This window comes from Elephantulus edwardii, unplaced genomic scaffold, assembly GCF_000299155.1.
Source record: "Elephantulus edwardii isolate Elephantulus edwardi_28Jun2011 unplaced genomic scaffold, EleEdw1.0 scaffold00006, whole genome shotgun sequence".
Classification (NCBI taxonomy): Eukaryota; Metazoa; Chordata; class Mammalia; order Macroscelidea; family Macroscelididae; genus Elephantulus; species Elephantulus edwardii.
The window spans coordinates 18,963,283-18,972,433 of record NW_006399756.1 but is presented as its reverse complement, the minus strand read 5'-3'; the positions used below and the strand labels follow the sequence as shown (position 1 = coordinate 18,972,433).

Sequence of the window (9,151 nt, the reverse complement as noted above, 5' to 3'; positions counted from 1 at the left end):
AAAGCGCTCTTCTGTCCTCCTTATTCACTGTCCAGCTCTCAAATGCACAGCAAGTGATTGAAAATACCATGGCCGGAACCAAGCTGCTTCTTAGCCTTTAAACTGACATCATTGCTCCACAGTACTTTGGAGAAGTCCGTGACAGCCGACTCAAGTAAGCAAGGCTTGACTTCTTCCACCAATGGGCTCCCTTCTGACTCCTGGAGGAGTATCTGATTGGTCTTTCCATATCTCTTATTTTTCTAGGCTAAGTTTAGGAGCCAGAACAGGCTAAAGATGCATTTTACTTGTTTCACATAACTTGTTGCACCAGTATGTTAAAACTAGAAGGGAGAAAAAAAAGCATGCTTTCACATAAGAAACAAACTGGCATAATTGCCTTTGAATTGTGGTGTTGGCAAAGGATGCTGAATATACTGTGGACTGCCAAAAGAACAAGCCAATCTGTCTTACAGGAACTGCAGCCAGAATGCTTTTTGGATGCAAGGATAATGCGTTTCTTTTACACCCTTTGGGCAGGTTATTAACAAGGGTCAATCCTGAAGAGGAGAAGAACGTCACGCCTGGAGAAGTCAAGTGCCACTGAAAAAGAGAAAGAAGCTGGACAAGATGCATTGACACAGTGACCAGAAGGGCTCAAGGGACAGCAGAGACTGTGCAGGGTCACACTGTGTTTTATTGTGCTAGACAGAGGGTCGTTATGAGTTGGATTGACTCAAACATTTTAAAAACCAGAGGCTCTGTTAAAAAATGCACAAATTGGGAAAAAAAGTGGAGTCGTGAAAAGATGTGAGAGAGGGGAAGACCCAAAGGACATGTAGACTAAAAGAGTAGAGTCCAAGGAGGGGCCAGGCAGCAGGTGAAAAGGTCAAGGTTGGGAATGATATCATCCCACTCTAATTCACAATCAATACCCTTGGTACCAGCAGTCAGGAAATCAAAAGATTTTGATTGGAAAAAAAATATTGGGAAAAAAATCTATAGTCAAGGCCTTCTCCTGAGCACTCAAGAGCAACAATGTCAAGTGTAGAGACTAAGATGCACTGATCCAGGCCATGGTCTTCTCGATTGCTTGCTATGCATCTCTGAGCTGGACAATGACTAAGGACGACAGAAGAATTGATGCCTTTGATTTGTGGTGCTGGAGAAGACTACTGGACATACCACGGACTGACAAGGCAAATAGGATTGTTCTGGAATATGTGAAACCAGGTTGTTCCTTGGAGGCAAGGATTTTGAATTTCCATCTTACTGCCGTAGGCATGTTTCCAGGAGGGACCAGCCTTGGAGAATGACCCCATGCTTGAAAAGGTGGAGGGTGAGCGCAGGAGAGGAAGACCCTGGGTGAGAAGGACTGACACCGTGACTGTGGCAATGGGGTCAGGTGTGTCAGAGACAGTGAGATAGGCTTAGGATAGCACAAAATTTAGAGCCATTGTTCATCAGGTCACTATGTGTTGTAGTCAACTCAACAGCAATAACAACAATATATAGATAACTCTATCTCCAAAGGCTTCATCAGACTGGAAGAGATCTGTATCAGTTACAGAATCATGCCATGCAGCCTGGTAAATTTATGTAAGAGTACATCTTTTTTGTTTTTTTAAGAGTATATCTTATAATCATTTTAACTAAGTTTTATGTTAAGTCAAACAAGTTCAATTGATTTTAACTAATCATGTAGGAAAATTTTAACTAGAAATGCAAGCCACCAAGACTGTTTTCATTTTTTTTGTTTATTAAAATAAACTACACATCTGTGCTTCTTACAATACATTAACAGCCATAAAAAATCAGTCAATATTTCCAAATAGGTTTCTCTCACAAAATCACATAGTGTTATTTTACAGTACTTTACAGCCATTCTTTTTACAACGATCTAGTATTTCTTTGTACAACAGGCAAATAGCTTAACACTTTCCATCGAGGCATTTCAGAGTTTTAGATGTTTAGCAAAAAGTCAAAAGGCTCTTTCATATACAATTATTAGTTCATGTTTAATTAAAATGCCAGATGCCAAGTCTCCAGTTCCTAAACAGAGTGTTTTTAAAAAAAGATTTACATCCCAAGTTAAGTTTTATAAACTTCAGTCAATGATAGGTCCTAAGAACTAGAATTGTCTGTGGATTAAAAAATATTCTGCAATCAATTGTACAGTATTTTTCTTAGCTCTGATTAAAAACCTTCATTATATTTGCTGCAATTAATTGTTGTGCCAATTCTGCTACTTCCAGTGAAAACTCCAGGACCTGACAGCCAATTGTTCTGTCAAAAGGAAGGGCCGTGACCACTGTGTCGCATGTTCTGTGTTTGTTGTCTCCACAGAAGAAGCACACAGCCATTGAATGCAACATCTGTGCAAGATTCATGCAAATTCAGTGCCATCCATCAGTTCTCAATTTGTCCCCTTGAGGAATTCCCGAAGGTGGCATTTCCCAAAAAGTTGTTTCTGGAACACTAGTGAGAGATTCACGGGGTTCCCAAAAAGGGGAAGGGGGTAGCTTCTGGGTCACAACAGTTTGGGAAATGCTGGGTGAAAACAGGCTCTTGACCTTGGAACCCTGAGCCCGTCATGTAACGTACCCTGAAAGTTTCTAGACTTAGTTCACCAGGACCCTCTTTCTACAAACACTGTGAACATTTACAAGGCATTCAGCTGGCATTGAGCACAATGAGAATGCTGTTCGCCCTTCAGGTGACTGGAAATTACAGTCTGAGCTCGGGTTATTGCAACTTCTCACTAGCATGCTCCGTGAGACTGAGCAGATCTGGCAGCCAGTCACACGGTTCTCTCGGCTGAGGGTTCTACACACCTCGCACAGGTTTCCCACCTCTATCTCCTACAGTTAAAATCCTCTATCTTCTGAGACACTTAGGACAGTCGCATCCACCTGTTGTTTTTTTTTGTTTGTTTTTTTTAATAAGAGCGTAGTTTCATATTGCTTATTATTAGTTTGGTTATTGTTTTTATCAACTTGACTCACAGTCTTCCCCTGGAAGGCATGCATTTCGGTTTTACAGAAATGCAATTTGAGAGTAAACGATAATAAATTATTTACAAGCACCTAGTTTGTTTAATCTTGTGTGGAAAGCCATCCGCTTTTGGAAAACAAAAGGAGTATCTGTTAGCAAAGAGTGTTATCTGGAAACCTGCCTGATGGGGAACGGGGTTCTGGGTGGTGAGGCACTGCAGGATGAGTTGTGCTAACATGAACAAAAGGGTCAGCCTGTGTCTGGATGAGCAGAACTTTGGTTGAGATTTTTCGTTCTTAAAAAAGGTTTCCAAAAGCACCAGTTAATTATAAAAAGCATGCATATTTATTGTCACAGTGAGTAAAATGGTGCTAGAGCTAGCAAATCATACAGTGCATTTCCCAAAGCATCGTATTCGTTTTCTAGCAAACAAACCAACTGAAAGGGGAAAGAAAGCCAGAGAAGCCAAGGTTTGGTTTGGTTTCTGCTTGGGCTGGTGGGGTGGCAGCTCTCTGCAAAGTGGGGGCGCTGGGAGAGCCCCCGGGAGGTCAGCCTCAACCCTGACTTCCCAGCTAGCAAGCACAGAGTGTGTGTAGTGGTCTTTGATCCAGTTAGATCAAAAGGGACAAATGAAATGTTTGACCCCCCAGATAAAGGACACCAAAGGGGATAAGTAAGCTTCTCTGGGTATCTCCCCAATTGCACAGTGTCAGCCAGGAGAAGCAGGGTGCTTACACCCCAGTTGGTAGCATGGAATGCTATCAGGAGACTCTCCAGCCCCACGCCAAAGCCACTACAACACCGAGAATGACTTCATGATGCAAGAGGCCCCCTAAAAATGGAGGAGAAATCTACTTCAAACACAGAATTGGAGGCAAACAGAAGACAACCCGCAGAGCAGGTCGCACTAGTGCTGGGTTTCCAACAGGCACTGTCACACAACATGAAATACCAATTAGAGCCCCTTCCTCTCCTGATCACAATCTGGATAATTAAGTTATGAGAGATAATTAGTGTTTACAATCCACACTTATTAAAGTACAAATTTAATTCTCAGTACTTTTATATTAAATTAAAAGAAGGTATACAACATTTATCATGAGGAGGGCAGGGAATCCCTGATTCCAAAATGATGTAGAGTTAAGAGACAGTAAATGACTAGAAATTATCTTCACATTCCATGATCTTTAAGAAATCACCATAACAAACATGATTAAACAATTAGCTCCTTGCTCACAAAGACACCTACTCATTAGGAACATTTCCTCACAATTATCAGCCACTATGTAGCATTGGGATTTAGGTACAAAGGTGAGATAAATGTTCAAAACCATGGTTCTTCACCAAAGCAAAAAGTCCATCAATGCTTCAGATCATTCACCAACCAGCATGCCCACCATGTATTATGCACAGGCCATGCACTATACAATTCATGTGGGTACCAGGTACCCAGACCGGAGCGCAGTACACAATCAATGAACGGTGGCTGACAGCCCTGGGTCAGGAGCCTAGAGCCGGCGAACCATATGCTAAGAGTGTAGCAGGCCAAGCTAACTTAATTAGGACAGTTGCTACGTGGCTGGCAGATTTCCAAGGTACAGCCACCTACAGGGAGAGGTACAGGGGATGCCAGGGAATGGGAAAGGGCACAGACAGATAACAGGAGAAGTTCCTAAACACTTGTTGGTCATTAAAAACTCAATGGCACTTAATTGTGAGAGCAAAGGTCTTCAAAGCCAGTTTTCTGGCCAACGACCCCTTAAATTTAGCCAGTAAATTTACTTCCTGATGTTATCTGTTTGATCCAGTAATCTTTGTCTCTGACCTAATAAAAGAAGGTCTGAGGTCTTGGAGCTCTTCAACCACTTTCAACACCTGACTGCGGGGGACAGAAGTCCTTGAGAGAGTTAGTGTATCTTAGCCCATTCATTGAAAAGCACTTTGGGATGAAAGGAGCTCCCATTTAAAACACAGCCACTACTAACAAAAGTAAAGGTGACAACAAAACCAAATAAACAAAACCAAAAACAGTGAACAGACTCAATGATTAAAAAAATTAAACAAAACAAATAACCAGCAACCACTTAATTAACCATCAATTAAGAGATATGCCAAAGGATTAGCAGACAAAAGGGTCCATTCTAACTTCCACCTACATTTTTGTGTCCATCACAGTAATTAGTCCTTAAAAGTAGTACTTAAAATGCAAATCTTTAATAAACTTCAAAAAATTTTCTTTGAGATTTCATTTTGTTAGCTACTGATTCTAATTTGCAGATGGAGGCTGGAGCTCCTCCAAGTGTTGTCTGTAGGCTGCTGTGTCACCTGGGAGATGGGACAATCTCAGATCCATGAAGGGGGAGGAAGGCACTTGTCGTCCAGAAGGTCACATCAGGCCAGGCCAGCCTGACCGCAGGTGGCACCTTCAGTTCTCAAGTCGCAGGCCAGAGCCTGTGGGGAACTCGTCCCAGACCCTTCACTAGCAGAGGCGTCAGGCGTCACCTACAGCACCACAAAACTCAAAATATATTCTAGAAGTTTTTGTCGATTGGACTGAGGTAGAAAAGTGCTGCTTAGTTCTAAAATGGACACTCTCTTTTGTTTGGTTTCTTTGAAAACCTAAAGAGAAAAGTGAAATTATTAAGACAAAAACAATAAAGTAGGAGATTTCTATCATTAACCCTGATCTGTGCCCTCGACAGTCAGTGACATTTAACCTGTAGACAGCAAAGTCACATAAGTCCATATCCCTGCTTTCAGTAAAAATACAAGTACATGGAAAGAATTTTGGGGGTGGTGGATGTTTTTAGGGGTAATGTTCATCTACAGTACTGGATTTTAAAACTTATGTGTCATAAAATCACAATTTCCCTTACAGTCACTAGAACCTCCACAGAACTCACATTCCAACGGCACATCATGAAGATAAAAGATACTCAAAGTGATTTCTAGTAATAGTGGTAAAAATACTAGAAAATCCTGTGGCATAATGAACGCCTTTGCCAAAGTTACAGCACACTAGAACACACAAGTATTTGCTATATATAAAGTTTTCAAGTTTGACATGAATGGGGAACCATCAACATTCTGGAGCAGTCAAGTAAATCTGTACTGAAGGGTCCCTACTTCAGCAGCCCCCTAAACTCCAGAAATGCTGTTCCTTCTGGAAGCCACCTCATCGCAAAGGTGCCTTGAGATTAGATCTAGATTGGATCTTACCAAAAAAAAAAAAAAAAAGGAATAGACGTTTAATACAAGCTTGTAGACTGTAAATGTTGGAAACCTACCCCAATATCCTTAAACATTTTCACAGCATTCTTCACAAGACAAAAGGTGGCACTTTCAGCTGTGGGGAAAGGGAAAAAATGTTTAGGCAGCCAATTATAAGAATCCCAACCTGCACAGTAAGGAAATACAAGAGGCGGGGCGATAATTAGCATAAATCAACAGACCAGGGTCAGATTCCACTTTCGCTGCTGTCAATGTGCAAGGTCTCAAATACCTGATGCTACTTTCAACCTACTTTAATATCTATTGAGAAAAATGAGAGTGGGGAGAAACGGAGCAGGGAAACAGAAAAGAAGGGGAAAAAAGAGAACAGGAGAGACAGGGAAATAGGAAGAGAAGGAAAGATCAACCTCCTAAAATATGCATCTGGAAAGCTTAGGGGAAAATCAAATGAAATGATGTGTGAAAATGCCTTTAAAACAAACAGTGATGCACAGATGATTCTGACATCAGGAACCAGAAAGAGTGTGATCCCAGAAGGCAGCCGGCAAGGGTTCAAAGCCAGGTTTGCCATTAATCAGCCCTGTGACCTTGGAGATGAGTCGACTGGAACAGAGTCGATTGCTAGGTCTCTCAAAGGAGATTCAAAGTGGTTTCTGTAACGTTCCAAAACATCACTGAGTAAAACACTCTTACCCTGGATCAAAAACGGTGTAACAGACAACCCTGAGTGCTGGAGCAACGGAAACTCTCACACACCACTGGCAGGAATGTAAGCTGATCCAGTGACTTTGCAATTCTATTCCCAGACACTCAATAGGAATGAGTCACCCAGAGACACAGTCAAGCAGTTCACAGGGGCTATTCATCGTAGCTCTAAATGTCCAACAATCCAAAGACTCACCCATCAGCAGGATGGATTAAAAAATGAGGTGTATAGTTTCACAATGGACTCAGATACAGCAACAAGAATGAATAAACAACAACATGCAACAACAGAAATGAATCTCAAGACCAGTGTTACATGGAGGCAAAAAACCCGACATGAGACTCAAGAACAGTAGCTGTGATCATTTCTAACCTTCCCCTTAACATTCCTAAATGTATTCATTTCTATCTCCTCACCCTCCCCAAGGTTATTCTGCTGATCAAAAATGTTTACATAACTGATGACATATGCGGTGTGCCACTGAGCTGTGATCAACGCAGAGCTGACCCTCCAGCGGGTTTTCAGAAATTGTCCATCCTTCCACAGAATGCTGGCAGATGAGACCATAAGCCTTTGGGCTGACAACACAATTCCTTATTATCAAACCATCAGAGCTTAATAATGATGTGTTGTGCTAGAAAGGAGCTCTGGTGGGACAGTGGTTAAGGTTTCGTCTGTAACTGAAAGGTCGGTGGTTCAAATCCACCCAGCTACTTTGTGGGAGAAAGAGCTGGCTGGGATCTACGCCCATAAAGATTACAGCCCAGGAAGCCCTGTGGAGCAGTTCTAATCTCGCACATGTCATGTGGTGACTGTGAGGTAAAACGGACTCTATAGAGCGTTGTGTCAGAGGGTGATTTTGTAGCTTTCCAATCTTCAACAGTTAGTTGTTTTCTACAAAAATTCTTCAAAAGCCAAAAGAAAAAAAAGCGACTGCACATACCGTACACCGCGACATTCCTTTCTGTCCTGGTTATTAGGTATTTGTGCAACTTCTGCAGATATTCAGGCTCTGCGACGGGGCCGCTGAAGTTGTAAACAAAGATGGCGGCGGAGCTATAGGCCTCCAGCAAGGGCCCAAGGAGTCTTTGTAAGAAGGTGACAAACTGCTGATGCTCCTTAGACTGGCTCACCTGGGAGAGCAAGGGAAGTGCGTGAAGTCCCGAGAGAGCGTCAGAGACAACTGAGATGACAGCGAGAAGACAGCCACTCACGTTAGCCCAACATCACAGACACCCCCCGCTCCATATGCATGGAATCTCAGCGGGCACCAACCGCTGGGCTTTAAATGTGCCCTTTTCGGCAATCATTCACTTTTACAGTAGTTGAGGCTTGGAGTCCTTGAGTAAAACACTGCTTGAAGAAACTTTCATAAACGAAAACTTTCATAACTTTCTCTCTGTAGGAGAAAGATGGGCAATCTCTTCCCATCTGACTTTCAGCCTCAGAAAACCCACTGGAGGGCACATAAGAACAATAATATTGATAACACTATTGTCTTTATGCAATAATTGTGATGCACCGCTGGCTGTCACTGAGGAAGACCGATGGGTAATCTCCTACTGTGTGATTAAGTGCCTCTGGAAACCCACTAGAGGGTCAGCTATGGGTCGGTTCCAAGTCTACGGTACACAAGACAACAACATTATAATTGGAAATAGCCATGCCTGAGGCAAAACATGCCAGGGCATAAAGCCGGGGCTCAAAAGCCACACATACACAAAAAGGCCATGTGCTGGGACCTCCGAGATCAGCTGTCCTTCCTGGCCCCCGCTTCCTCTTCCCTCCCAGTCTCAGGTCCACAGCCCAGAGCTGTGGCAAACGATGGTGGACTGATGGGGTGCTATGCAGGTGGCCTTTCACTGCAACCACCAAAATACACAGCTCACTTTCTGGAGTGTGGAAACAAGATTATTGGCCAACATCTGGAATCTCCAAATGTCATCCCTAGTGTGTAAGAGTAGAGTGTGGTCCCCTGCTAAGAGCGACCCATGGGGGGAGTTTCTCAATTCATTGGAATTCATTTCAAAAATCACAAATTAGGCAAAACTTGATTCTTCTAAACCAGGGAAGCTTAATCCCAATTTTTTTAAAAAAAATCTCTCGGCAAGTTCTGTTGGTCTAGTGACAAGAAGCTGCAATGCAATCCCAGAGGTGAGCGGTTTGAATCCACCAGATGCTCTGCTGGAGACGGAGGGACAATCTCCTCTTGTACCAGTCAGATCCAATTTGATGGTACAC

At 42.7% G+C, this 9,151-nt stretch overlaps 1 protein-coding gene across 1 annotated transcript in view; it reads right to left on the bottom strand.

The window, feature by feature from the left end:
• Positions 1 to 5,183: 5,183 nt before the first annotated feature.
• The window catches only part of GPAM (glycerol-3-phosphate acyltransferase, mitochondrial), a 34,717-nt gene continuing 30,749 nt past the window's right edge, over positions 5,184 to 9,151 (bottom strand). Inside the window, exons 18-20 of the mRNA XM_006879937.1 lie at positions 7,854 to 8,043; positions 6,261 to 6,319; positions 5,184 to 5,592 (exon numbers count right to left, since the gene is read on the bottom strand). Coding sequence (XP_006879999.1) covers positions 5,476 to 5,592; positions 6,261 to 6,319; positions 7,854 to 8,043 — 366 coding nt within the window. The 3' untranslated portion in view covers positions 5,184 to 5,475. The remainder of the gene's footprint in view (positions 5,593 to 6,260; positions 6,320 to 7,853; positions 8,044 to 9,151) is intronic.